Source organism: Podarcis vaucheri (assembly GCF_965113315.1).
Source record: "Podarcis vaucheri genome assembly, chromosome: 4".
NCBI classification, from domain to species: domain Eukaryota; kingdom Metazoa; phylum Chordata; class Lepidosauria; order Squamata; family Lacertidae; genus Podarcis; species Podarcis vaucheri.
This window is the reverse complement of record NC_138762.1, coordinates 68,029,539-68,043,851: the sequence shown is the minus strand read 5'-3', so window position 1 is coordinate 68,043,851 and position 14,313 is coordinate 68,029,539. Positions and strand designations below refer to the sequence as shown.

Below are 14,313 nucleotides of genomic sequence, written 5' to 3'. Positions count from 1 at the left end.
AATTGGACATTTCAAAAAGAAACTCGGGGGGGGGGGGGAATCAGTACAAAATAAGCTGGGGAAACATAAAAAGCATCTACTGCAATTGTGAAGGTAAACAGATTTGCTCTCACCTTCCTTCCTGGTTTCAAGCCTTTTTTCCTTTTTTTGAGATTCTCTTTTTGAGATGTGTTTTTCGCTACAGGGGTGTTTTTGGGAGACCTGCCTTTCCTAGGGACTGCAGGTGGAGCCGCTGGTTTCCCCCGGCTAGGCTTCCTTCCCCTTGATGTAGAAGGAGGAACAGGAGCAGATTTCTGAGGAGACTGCATTGAGCGCCGGGTCACTTTGGAAGGGGATGTCTGAGGTTTCGAATTATTCTTTGTACCCGAAACTGTGAAGGAAGTCAAATATACATTTATCAGAATGCATACACTTCAGGAGGCAGTATTCTTTAAAAAGTTCAATTACACTTCAAAGTATGTTGACAACGAGATATTTTCAAGTGATTTTGAACTGAAACAAGGACTGCTAACTTTTAAACCAGATAGGGAAGTGGTGTATCTGACAGCAAGCTTGATATGCAGAAATATGCAAGTGGGTAATGTTAATCTTCATATGCAAAGAAAAGCTGGTTTCTGTACATCAAGCTGCTGCTAAAGGCACAAAATTGGGCCATGTGATTTCTTTTCTAGGAACACCAGTTAGGACATAATGAGATAACAGAAGAGCTCCACCCCCCAAAAAAAAACCCTAAATGAAATTTAATGGAATTTCTTAACAGCATGCTGGGAGTTTTCCTTTCACAGGCCCTACTGAAATGAATGGAATTTGTTCAAGAATATTTGTGGTAATTCTTTATGAACAGCAAGTCATATATATATCCATGCTTCTTATTAACTGAAAAAGTTTTGATCATTCTGCCTTCTACCCCTTGACTTTCCAGTCATGTGGATTCCTGTGATTGGTTTCATTTGGTCAAGGAAGTATGCCATTCAATTCCTTCATGTGTCTTACAGAATAAGATTGCTTTTTCCCCCCTTATAAAGATATATATTTCAAATCAAAATAAATGTAGTTTTGATGTTTCCGTTGAGCTTGTTTTTTTCGTAACCAAGAAAAACCCCAAAGTAATTTTAAAGTCCCACAGTTGGTAAAACAATGTCTGCCCATGTCTAAATGCAGCTGTTTCAATGTGAAAGGGAAAACACTTGTTTTCAAAAATAAAATTGTGGCACCATTTTGGACCAATTAAACACTGGAAAACTATGTTTGAAAGATATAACCAAGGTTGCATGGTCTGTTTTTGTGTAAAGCAGGTAAATTCTACAGAGAGAACACATTCATAGAAAATAAATAATCTATTTTATTTATGTGACAAAAAATTCTAACACATGAAATCTGGCACAGCTCCTATGTATATTGTTTGACTAGACCACACCCTACAGATTATACTTTTCTTTTTCATACAGCTTTATATAGTTTTGGAGACTTTTTAGGTAACTAAACAGTGTTGCTTTTCTTCTTTGTCACATTCAAAAGTTATCAACCACTTGTATTATACTACAGTTGAAGAATGAAACATTTCTAAAAAGGTACATTTGTGTGAAGTTAAACTCCATGTATTCCCATGTTCAGAAAATCATCACTGGTGTAAAAATTGAAAAATAAAAGTTTTATTACAAAATGTAATTTCACTGCACACAAACTTCATCACACACTCTCACACACACTTGCCACACTCACACATTGCAAAACAACAGTTATCTGGATTAAACATGTTTGTGCTACAGTCTATCGCTGCCTCCACTGAAATGTCAATGGATTAACGTGCAGCAAAAATCTGAGAGGACAGCAGAGTTCACAAACACAAAGAAAACACCCTTCAATGCCACAGGTTGTAAAATAGCAGGTACACGCTTTTACACACAGTAACTTTCTGCTCTTTGGAATAAATGATGGATAGTGCTTGCTGAACAAAGGCTGCAAATGGAGTAATAATGAGCCCCTGCTGGAACGCTATATAAAAACAATTTCCTTTAAACAGGTCTCCTACCTTTATATTCCAGAGATGCAGATGTCATTTGCATTAGCCACTTGTAAGGTTCAAGACCCAATCTCATAGGACTGCTTTTTTAGACCGAAAAAGCAGATCTGCAACAAAGCCCACACTGCCTGGACAGCGGGCACTGAAATTTTGCCCGAGCAAATCAGGGTGCAGCAATTTGCATTTGTTGGTTTAAGAGGAAGAGAAAGGGGGAGGGCAACAGAGTGGAGGGGAGAGACTGCTAAAGCAATTCACATATTGTCTGCCGGCTCTATTGACAGTGACCATCAGTCACCTGCTCATACTTCCTTAACCACCCCCTCTTGAGGAGGGGATCAAAGGTTACATGGGGTCAGAGAATCTGGAAAGAGTGAAAGGACAAGCAAAGAAATCTAGCTGCCAACACAACTGTATCATGTACAGAGGTATCTCAGCTGAGCTACAGGAGCCAAAACTTGAAAACCATTTTGTAATCTCAACAGGATTTGTATTAAAATATTAGTGCATCAAAATATTAGTTTATTAAAATGGGACGGGGGGCGGTTATCGGCTGTGTCTCTTTGTAATTAATATATAATGTGCAGTTGGAAGGGGGTGGGCAGCCCTTTTGCTCTTTTCAGGCCAATGCTTTGCATTACAATGGCCCTCTCCGTTCCACAAACAAAACAAAGCATTTTGTTTCCCGCTGAGCTGGCAAAACAATTGAGACATCAAGCATTCAGGTCTCTTGTGGGCACTCTAGCTACGCAGCAGCCCCTGCTTAAAACTCTGATCCTAAGCAACAACTTTATTAAAGTCTTTTCAAACCAAATAGTCTTATACTAACTGGAGCAACAATGCATCTTGAAAGGATGGAGCAAGAAGCAAAGGATGTTAACACGGCTTTCTGTATTGAGAGTACTGATGGCTTATAGAGCTTTCAGTATCACAGAGTGCAAACATATAACAGCAACTAGGATGCTTCAATTACTTCTACAATTGCTTATCCTTGTTTTGATAAGGGGTGAGAATATGTATTAAACATTATGTGTAGACCTATGAAAAAGACTAAAAAATTATTGGCGCTTACAACTTTTCCACATCTGTTCATTTATTTTAGGATCCATAAGCAGACCCAGCATAGTCAAACCCTACTATTACCAAATAGTCAGATGTTGCAGCTCGATATAAGACAAATTATGGTCTTCTGAAGCAGGAAGGAGATAGTTGCTCAGCTTTTTCAGGGAACCTGCTTTTTAATGCATCTAGAAAAAACTACTTAATGCATTTAGAAAAAGGAGTTGCTAGAAAAACTATTTGAAAAACTGTGTGGACAGTAGCTATGCTAGTGCCATAAGCAACTCTACAGCTGAGCAGCATCTCTTGACATAACGGTAATGAAAACAAAATATAGTACACCAGTGTAAGAGAGGGAGAGGGAGGAACAGAGAGAGAGGCACATGCACTAGAGAAATAATGCAATAGTAATTGTGGAAAAGTTTATTAAGGAGATGTGAAACGCCACTACTTCTGACACTGATAATACAGGCTAAGCTGAGACGTAACAAAAAACCATGGGATAATTTTGCCTCTGGTTTTAAACACAGCTTTCATTACGTCCAATGTCATGAAACGGTAAGTCTGTTTAAGTGATGACTTGTGAGAACAAGCAATGTTCCGGAAGCACTTTTCCCTGATCATAGGAAACCATGGTTTACATATTATCCAAAGAAGATTCCAACCACCTTCCTTAGCACAACAGTGGGGGAGAGGGAAGCATGCAACTCCCAGGTAACGTGACCCTACGGTTTCTCATTACATCTGAACCGGTGGCAAGCGTAAAGTTATCAAGGTTTGTCTCTCTTTGGCTGCAATCCTATATCCATGAACACAATGGGAAGCTGCACTGCAAGTATAGCAAATGATAGAGCAGAGGTCACCAATATTTCTGGACTAGTGGGCAAATTTTGTAGGGTGACCGTCACAAAACCTTCATAGCCACCATGGCACCTGCAGACATTGGGATGATGATCCCTGGTGCTAGTGAATACATTTAATTAAGGCTAGTGGGATGCCTTTAGGCTTTATTTCATCCTACTTTTGCTATAGCATTAAATGATGATGGGAAACACCCCAAAACCAACACATTTTTCCTTATAGCTTCTCTGTCAGCTGTATCAAAGTCTTAAAGGCATAGGCTTAAAAGCAAAGATGGACTAGATGAGCCTGACGTGTGGAATTTAACAAATAAAAAATTCTTACCACTATTCCCTGGTGGCTGTAGAGCATCTCCTGTTAAATCGCACCATCCGACTGGAAAGATATCCCGAGAATCATATTTACACCAATAGTCAAATGCGCCTCGCCAGCCATCAAAGGTAATAAAAACTTCATCTCCTTTAACATTCCCAATGGTTGCGGGACATATTAAATAAGGATTTTTTCTGTCTATTGCTTCTAGCTTCATTCCAACTTTAAAACAGTTTGGAGAAGGCTTTGTAGGTTCCTGCCAAAACAAAAGAGCCAAACAGGTATGTACACATGAGATCTTGGAAGGGAATGAGTTTCATATAACCTTGATGCCTAAAAGGACTCATGCTCCAAAAGATACATAGTACTGGGGGGGGGGGGGATATGTTAGCATTTTTCCTGTATTTTCTATCGTCCAGAGCTCCTCCATGGATAAAAATTCATGTTTCTAAGCTAAATTACAGGTTTTATGTGTGATACAAAGTAGCAAAGAATTTAAAAGAAATCAACAAAAGGACACTTTGGAGTATTTGCTAATTTACAATATTTCTATTACCGCCTATCAACAAGAAGTCCATTTTTTGTTGTTGAAAATTTAAGATACGTATTTCTTTCCTTAATTACTGATGAAAGAAACAGAACTACCAAGCAACATATTTCCAACGCCTTGTTAATCACAAGAAGAGTAAGTTGTTACAGTGTTGTGAAAAACATAAAATAGTTTGCAGTGTCACCCGTTAATGTTGAGACCATGAACTGACCAATTATCATCTTCAAGTCTATGCCTAAAGCAGGTTTGTAAACTAACAAGAGACTCTCTTATAAAGCCATTCGAATTTGCATAATGTGACTTCAATGCATGTTCAAATGATGAATTGCTTCCATGATGGCATTTTGTTTCCTACTCTTCCTTACGTTTTATTGTTCATTAGATTGATTTCCAAGTTTTGTGGGGAAGGACATGCATTATTAATAAAAAGGGGCATAGCTTCATTTGTAAAATTGTCCATGTAACTAAAAGGACAATTTAAGTTGTAAATATAACTTATATTCTTCTTCCTTACATAATTAAGGCACATTATTGCATTTCTTCACTTTGTAAATCAACCCACTTCGTTTTCTTCGCAGAACAGACTTGTACTGTTCCAGCTTTGGGGCAATTCATAAAATTTACTTATTTCATAACATTTCTGTTCCACTTGAGTGTAAAAAAAAACCCAACCAAACCTCAAAGCAGTTTACAAAATGAGTAACACAATAAAATGATCAGCAAAAAAAGTTTAAAACATCCAAATTTACTACTGCTACTACTGATTGAAATTATGTACTGCCCTATACCTGGAGGTCTCAGGGTGGTTCACAGAACAAAATCAAAATATAAAACCACAAAATACATAATCTAAATGAAAACAAGAACCCACCCCCCAAAAAACGCCCACATTTTAAAAGGGCATAGGATGTCAACCAAATCAACTGTCTAGTTAAAAAGGAAAAAAGGAACTTTTTTGCCTGGTGCCTAAAGGTGCATAATGAAAGTGCCAGGTGAACTTCCCTGGGGAGAGTATTCCACAGACAGAGAAGGCCTGTTCTCAAGTTGCCACCCTCTGGACCTCTCAAGGAGGAGGCACACAAAGGAGGACCTCAGAAGATTATCTCAGGGTCTGGGTAGGTTCATATGGAAAGAGGCGGTCCTTGAGGTATTATGGTCCTGAGCTGTTTAAGGCTTTATAGGTCAAAGCCAGCACTTTGAATTGGGCCTGGAAATGGTAGCCAATGCAGTCAGACCAGAATCAGTGTAATATGCTCAAACCACCTTGTTCCGGTGAGCAACCTGGCCGCTAAATTCTGCAGTAGCTGAAGTTTCCGAAACATCTTCAGACGCAGCCCTACGTAGAACGCATTGCAGTAATCTAACCTTGTGGTTACCAGAGCATAGACAACAGTAGGCTATCCCTACATAGGCTATCCCTGTCCAGATAGGGGCATAGTTGGGCCACCAGCCAAAGCTGATGGAAGGCACTCCGCTCCACTGAGGCCACCTGAGCCTCGAGCGACAGCAAAGGATCCAGGAGTACCCCCAGGCTACGAACCTGCTCCTTCAGATCAGAAGTGCAAGAGCAGGCGATCTCCCAAACCATCTGGTCTAGTGCCTCAGTTTAAACACATGTAAACATCATATACCAAGAGACAAGAAAGGAGTAAAAATGTTGAGATTGTTACAAGAAGAGAGTGTATTGTTTTTAGCATAAAAATGTGTTCTGCATTGTCATTTGTGCATGATCCGTACAACAGTGACTGGAATAAGGAGGATGGGGCATAATTTATGGGTGTTCACTATGCTTAGAAGTCTTTGATACATTCACCAGACTATTCAACAGAAAAAAGTCAACCTCTCCCATACAGGAATTAACTTCTACATTTGTCTAGACTGTAATGCCCCATTTATGCATGAACAGGAAGATCACATGTAATAAACAACACACATATTTTAATATATTAATTTGACCTGTGTGGAGAGGTAAGCCTAAAACTGTTAAAACCAAAGAGATTTGTTCTGAACTCAAGACATATACAGGCATTTTCTAAATGCAGGCACTGAGGATGGAGAAAGATGTTCCCCTTCCTAGTAGTCCTGTCCTTTTAAACAACTTCTTTGCCTTTTCAGGCTGGACAGTGCAGTATGGAATCCTCAACAAACAATAGAACTGCAGTCGAGTCTCCTACCTTCTTAAAGAATGAAGCAGGAGCCATTTCAGCACCATTTAGTGTTCTTAGGAGAAACATTGGCCAGGAAGATGCATTCATCTGGAACCCTAAAATTGACAACAATAGATTAGTTGTGCATAACAGATTTACCAAAAACATGCCTTTTAAGAAACAAGAGAACCTTCGTTAAGTGGCGTTATCTCTGCAGGATACGTTTTGATTATAAATAGAGGATGAGCATGGGCGCATCGTGCTGAGGCACTTCCCACCAGAAGCTACAACCGTAATTGAGCAATACTAACTAAGCTAAGCACCTGGTGCAACACGTGGGAATACAGCGCTACATTTCAAGTTAAGCAGAAAGGGAGCGTTTGACTCATACTGTATTACGAGCGGAATAGGATTTCTGGGACCAGACAGTTCGACGTCACTTGGGAAATGCCAGTTTTGTATACAGTTAGCAGGAGGCAATTAACACACACAATTAGCTCCAAGCTCAGCCAACAAACAAGATGCGGCAAAACTGCCAAAGGGAAGGTTTCAAAAAGGTATTTAGCTGTGCAACACCATTTGGACACTGGAATTCTGCCTATCTTCATAAAACATAGGAGGGCCAAATACAGTATATGATATATTTTATCAAGGGCTCACTTGTCTGGCTCAATAAAGATATGTGCCTGTTTACATACACTGCAGGAGCAAACTAATTGCATTATAGTATCCGGCAAACATTACTGCAAAGATTGGGGGGGGGCACTCACACAGATAATTTCATTCACTGGTGGTGCTGAAACACCTGTTTCAAGCCATTTTGCTTCCAAACAATTACTTTCTCAGTATAGGCCAGGTGTGGGGAACCTCCAGGTTTCTCTCCCCCACCCCCACCCCTCACTGGCTAGGTAGAGAGGAGAGTGCAAATTTGCATAGAAACTAGCCTATGGTACCAAGGCAAAAATTTTACATTTGTTGCTTCGTGCACTTTCCCCTCTGGCCACCATTGGTACGTGGTCCTTATGAAGTTTTCAGAAGGGAATGCATCCCTCACCCTGAAGGCAATAAAACATCTTGCTAACAGGAGCAAGATTTTCATACCCGGGGAAGGAACCTGTGGCTCTCCAAATGTGCAACTGATAATCTTTGGCATTGCTGGCTGAAGCCGATGGGAGGACTAGGAGTCCAACAACATTTGGAGGCCACAGGTTAGCCACCTCTGCTTTAAAGCGCCACTAAATTACTAACCAATTATTATTTCCATTATTCCTACAGAACCATCAGTGGTGCTACACAGGCTTTGGAAGACAGGTCCCTAATTTATCACAGGCTTATGGCCTACAACAGAACACAGACGTCAACAGGGAAAGAGGAGGGAAATGGAGGCATGGGTAAAACAGTGAAGAGTGTGCATTATTTCAGTGACATGCAGTGACAGTAGGGCAAGGGGGACCAGGAAGCTGCCCCCAAAGACTTCACACAGGACAGATATGGTTTGAGGAAGCGAGAGGTGGCATCACACAGGTTTTTTTCTGGGAGACAGTTCTAAAGGGATGCAAAAGAGAAGGGGTGGAGTTCTTTGAAGGAGTCATGCATCAAGATGGTGGAACTGGGCAAGGGCAGAGGATAACGGGAGGACAACGCTATAGAGGGTTTTGAAGGAAAAACCTGGGAACTTGAGTGACATTTCTCACGGCAGTGCCATGAATCCATGGTTCACTTGTATTATCTCTAGCAAACTCAACCCAACTCGCCCAGTCCAGTACATTTAGTCTAATCTTCATTTCCTTTATCTCCGGCTGCTGTTATTTTGATACATCATTTCAAACTCTACTGTGACTTCGAAGCAAACTTTTATTTCATCCATGTTAGGCTTATATGTTTTCTTACCAAGTGGTGGCTGAAGCATTCCTCCTTTCTTCTCGCAGGTTCCAATTGGCTGTATGTCAGATGAATCCACTAGCCTCCAAAAGTCATTTTTGTTGTCGCTTCCATCAAGCCGCAACCTTAATCTGGCACCCGTGATTCCAATAACTGTAGCTATACATACTGAGGTAATGTTTCGAGGGTCATGGGCTTCCAATTTCATCCCCACTTTGAAATCATTGCTAGGTGGAACCCTAGACTGCAAGAAAGGCAAAATAAAGCATTTACTGGACTATTTTTCCAGGAGGGAGAGAGAGAAGGAATCAACAGTACTTATTTGGCTAGTCACAAGCTTATTTATTCCCACCATAATTGTTTCTCAGCCTTTGGGGCCAAAATCAAGTGTAGCTCCTCAAAGAAATCGCTGGAAAATTTCCTGGCACCTAAATATTTGATTCTATTTCCAGTCCTGGGCAATTATCCCAGGTGCCCTAAATGCCATTCATATTTACTGTAAATCACTCTTCAACCTAACCAAGGATTTACAATTCCTATTGTATCTTCACATTATGAGGTAGGCTAGGCTAAAAGATAGTAACATACACTGAGCAACAACCTTCAGTGGATGAGCTACCCTACCTACAAATCTAATAGGTGATCCGTTGTATTGAAGTTGGCTTCTTACACAAATTTATTCTTTTGCACAACTATAGTAAGCTGGCACTTCCACCCTAAACTTACCTACTTGCAAGCTGTCTCATCCATTTTATTGTAATTTACTTCTAATTAACTTCACAACAAATCACAGCTTTAAGAGGCATGAAAGGCTAATACCTTCCTGACATAAAATTTTAACTTATGCAACTAGTATTTATGATTTTAGAAGCCACTGGAGCCCCCCTCTAAATAGTATCAAGTACCTGAAGCTTGCAAAATACCCATATGGGTTGTGTAACACAAAAGCAGGCAGACTAGTATCAACTGGGAAATCTCTGGGGTGATTTGCAGTTAATTAAGAGGTGGTTCTAGCTCCTCATAGTTTAACAACAGTGAAAGTTTTTAAAAGGAAGCCATTTCTCTCCTTGTGCTAATGTTCTTAGGTGTTTCTAACTTATAAAATATGCATAATGATGGGAAATGATATATAATGAAATGAAAAAGGTACTTAAATGTACTTTCCTTAAGAAACCTTTCTCTTGGGCATTGTCGGCCAATTGGTGCCAAAGAAAGATAGAACTTTTTTTATGTATGCTACAACAGCAGCAAGAATACTCATCGCAAAGTATTGGAAGACACAAGATCTACCCACTCTGGAAGAATGGCAGATGAAGGTGATAGACTACATGGGACTGGCTGAAATGACTGGCAGAATCCGAGACCAGGGAAAAGAGACAGCGGAAGAAGATTGGAAGAAATTTAAGAGACATTGTAAAATTAATGAGTGTTAAAATGTTGTGGTTATAGAAGTAAGCGGATTACAGCTGTAAAGATTAGGTTAAAAGAAAAGAAAGGATTACAATTAGATCAAATTAAGGGTGAGGATTTGCTGAACTAAATATTTGAAATTGGAATGCAGAAAGGGGAGGTATGAGGAGGTCGCTGAAGTAAGTTTTAAGAGAATAAGGATTTGAAATTATATTTGTTTGTCTATGTGTGTTTGTTTGTATTGTGTTTGATTTTATAATTTGTGAAAATTGAATAAATATCTTTTAAAAAAATAAATAAATATGCATAATGATTGGCGGCCTTTGGCCAAGTTTTTATACAACAGTATTGGCCACTTTAAGAGTTCTGAGTTCTCATCCTTGATCTATGTTAACTCAAGATACAGATTTGTATATCCATATACAGCGAATGGCTCAGGGATTACAACAGGTTGTTGACTCCACTCTCCATATATACCAGGCATGGCCAAACTTGGCCCTCCAGCTGTTTTGGGACTACAACTCCCATCATCCCTAGCTTAAGAGGACCAGTGGTCAGGGATGATGGGAATTGTAGTCACAAGTTTGGCCATGCCTGAACAAGCCCTCTAAACCTTGGGCTTCTTGTAAAAAAACAAAAAAAACCCCCTCATAAGCCTGAAGTCTGCCCACCCCTTGCATAACATATATCTATATGAAAGGTAAGCAACACAAAGAAACTACAATACTAACATAAAACACTTTCGTATACTCATTTATATTTTAAACCATTTACCTGTCTGAAACAATGTGAAGGAGCAGCTAAGGATCCAGTCTCTTTCAAGTAGTTATCCCAGTTAAAATATTCTAGGAGGGAAAAGCGTGGGAGAGCAAAATTTAAACATATTGTTGAGATAAAAAGCCTTCAATCTGCAGGAAGCACACAGACTTTTGCTTATTATCTTCTTCAATCTTTTGTATATTTGTCATCATTTTTGACTGGGGGAAGCAGTTAGCACTCTAAGAGACTACTGGAAGATAAGCAGAAATCATTTACCCAAAGGAAAACAATGTATCTGAACTTCTTCTCTTTCTATATACATATAGAATAGATAATTCTTTTCTTTTCTTATATAGATATAGATATATGAAACCCTTGTTAGAATCTAGATTTTTATACTACCTTTGCAGGAGCAGTTTTAGTGAAATTAATAAAAGTGGTTTCACTGGTTTACAGATTGAGCATTAACATAAAACAAAAAGGAACATTTCTTTGTGCACAGGGAGGCGAGTCACTGCTGAAAACAACAAACACAAATGCATTCACACTTAAGCTGTGCCTACACTGCAGCATAGAATAGCTCGACCTTGCAGTGTGTTAAGTTTGCAGGGTCTGGATTCCCTTTGTTATCTATCCACTCCTTCAGAACCCTGCTGAATAAAGATAAACTACTGTGTTTACATAGCACGAGATTTCCTGGGACAACAAAGTGGTTCTTGGTTTAACAATGGCAAGGGCTGAGCTAAGTAAATAATCCTTTTAAAAAGTTTCTTTAAAAAAAATGTTAATGCTGATTCTCATTCTAGCATGCAGCTGCATAATTTGGGCAAATGCTTGCGAATCAATACCTGCTCCACTCAAAAATCCAGATGCAAGTTTGTTTGTTTTTGCAGGTGGGTGTGCAATAGTTTGCAAGAGTGGAGAGAAGGCAGAGATGGATATGAACCGCCTCCACCCACCACCAGCTAAACACAAAATGCACACAACACTGCATATCACACAAGCCACAGACATGCATGAAAATATACATACATGTACATGAGGGGACAGGACAGAGGGAACATGTCCTCCCCAAATACCCACATAATTGAAGGGGGGAAACCACCCCCTTGTCTTTCCCTCCTGTACCCCCACCCACTCATGTGCTTCCTACACAACCATCTCTACTACTTTATACCTTCTTTCTGCACACCTCTAGCTATCCTCCTCCAGAATGAAGGAGGAGATGGTTGACAAAGCTCACAAGCCAAGAGGAAAAAAACAAGGTCTCCCATACGCTGGCCAGTCAACAGACATATATTGGGACTACACGTCCAGATCCCACCTTACACTGCTAATCTGTGCACATTCTCCATGCCTTCATAAGAGTTTCCACTCCAAATACAAAAATTAAGCCACTGAAAAAATGATACTATGCTGCCCCCTAGTGGCTTTGTTAGGATAACCTACAACCTGCTGCCCTCCAGATGTTTTGAACAATTCCCATCAGCTGATAACAGTAGTACTTTGATGCAGTGTTAGAAACTGAGATATGACAGCTAGGAGCGAAATGACACCTTGAACTTGAATTATAGGCACAACAACGGAATGTCTAGGCGTGCTTTTTTATAACAAGAATACAGAGCTGAAAATGAATGAACTGCAGCTAAAATATTATGTTCAATCCTTCCCCTGCTCATCCCGCTAATATTCCTAAGAGGGTCTCTTCTCCAGTCTTCAGAGAGTGGCTGGAAGTGGGGAGGCAGAAAAGGGTCCTCCTTCCCTTCCACTCTGAGGTTGTAATCTGAAATCTTAGGCACAGTGCTGCGCCCAGAGCTCAGAAACTGCTAATGAAATTCCCCGTCGCAAAATGTGCCTGGAACAATGGGGGTTTCGAACATTGCTTTGATGCATGCAGTCTAAAACAACCTGGAGGCTGCCGGTTTGGGGCAAGGGCTGCTTTATAATTGCTAATAAAACTCAAGAGGTCCTGGCTACTAGCAGAAACCCTCCTGGAGGCTGCCACAAGTGATGCAGCAGTGGGACTCCTGCATCTCATGTTCTGACATTAGCTTGTACCGGATTTCTACCATTCATTATGTGGCACACGTCTCCTGTGTTTCACTCATGTATCCAGCCCATTATTCCCTTAAAATGTTAAAACTCTTGCACAATCAGGGTGAGGAAGGCCCATCCTGAGCAGAGCGAGTCACTTTTAAAAGTCCTTCTTTACTTCCTTCATTTTAAACCAAAAAACCTGCTCAAAGTCTAGCTATATATCAACCAAGTTTCAATTTCCCCCTTTGGTTTATTTTAGAAACATTACCTACCCTAAAATCTTTCTTGAACCCGAGAGCAAAGATACCAGCAAACCCAGGCAAAGGGCTCAGCTAGGAGAATTGGAAGCAACTTACTTATTTATTTTTAAAAAATTATACACCTCTATTTCATTAAAAAAGATAAGAAGAATAAAAGCATACCCAGGCAGGCAGAGTTGAGTTAAGTATGCTTATCTGCGTTTGTGGCTGGGGAAGCCCAGCCAGATGGGCGGGGTATAAATAATAATAATAATAATAATAATAATAATAATAATAATAATAATAATAATAATTATTATTATTATTTATTAAGGTTGTGTGTCTGGGTTAAGTGTGCAAGACAGCGTGTCCCCACTTTGCTGCCAGGTCCTGGAGTGGAGTCCCTAAGAAAAACAGTGCCCTACCCATTTCAAAACCCTAAAGGTTATGGCAGGGCCACTAGAGCAAGGATCTTTCTGATCTTCTTCTCCCCCACATGCAACAGCCCTCTTAAAAGATCCCGGGATGATTGGGAGACCTCCTGAACAGCATGGACTACACTGCAGGAGGTCGTTGTAACTGCCCAAAAATCAGGAAGGAGGCACCTTGCACAAGGGGCGAGGCTAATCGGGTGAGGCAGGAGGCGGTGGGAGAGATATGTCAATGAGCAGACGTTAAACCCCATTTATTTATTTTAAAAATAATTCATAATATTTACATTTACAATACATACCATTATTTAGCAACTGACTGCTTGACAGACAACTCTTCCCATGTTTTTCTCTTCTAATAGTCTTAGAATCTAAAGAAAAAGAAAGGATGTAAAACACAGTATTTTTTACATAATTTTGCAGAATAAACTGCCCCGGGCTGAGGTACCCCATGCATCCCTGCATTGTGCATGGATATAGTTCCAGCTGAGAACCAATTGTATGTATACAAGGCTAAATTATTTGAAGCTAATTATCTTTTTAAAGCCCCCTGAAGGAGTTCTGCCCTAAAAAGAATTTAAGTACTTTGAATGAATGAGTAAATAAA

At 40.0% G+C, this 14,313-nt stretch overlaps 1 protein-coding gene across 2 annotated transcripts in view; it reads right to left on the bottom strand.

The window, feature by feature from the left end:
* Positions 1–14,313, bottom strand: part of SCML2 (Scm polycomb group protein like 2) — a 161,288-nt gene that overhangs the window by 131,475 nt on the left and 15,500 nt on the right. For both annotated transcript variants that reach the window (XM_082220870.1, XM_082220869.1), the window contains exons 3-8: positions 14,009–14,077; positions 11,015–11,085; positions 8,840–9,074; positions 6,977–7,065; positions 4,265–4,508; positions 114–370 (exon numbers count right to left, since the gene is read on the bottom strand). In XM_082220870.1, the coding sequence (XP_082076996.1) occupies positions 114–370; positions 4,265–4,508; positions 6,977–7,065; positions 8,840–9,074; positions 11,015–11,085; positions 14,009–14,077 (965 nt within the window). The remainder of the gene's footprint in view (positions 1–113; positions 371–4,264; positions 4,509–6,976; positions 7,066–8,839; positions 9,075–11,014; positions 11,086–14,008; positions 14,078–14,313) is intronic.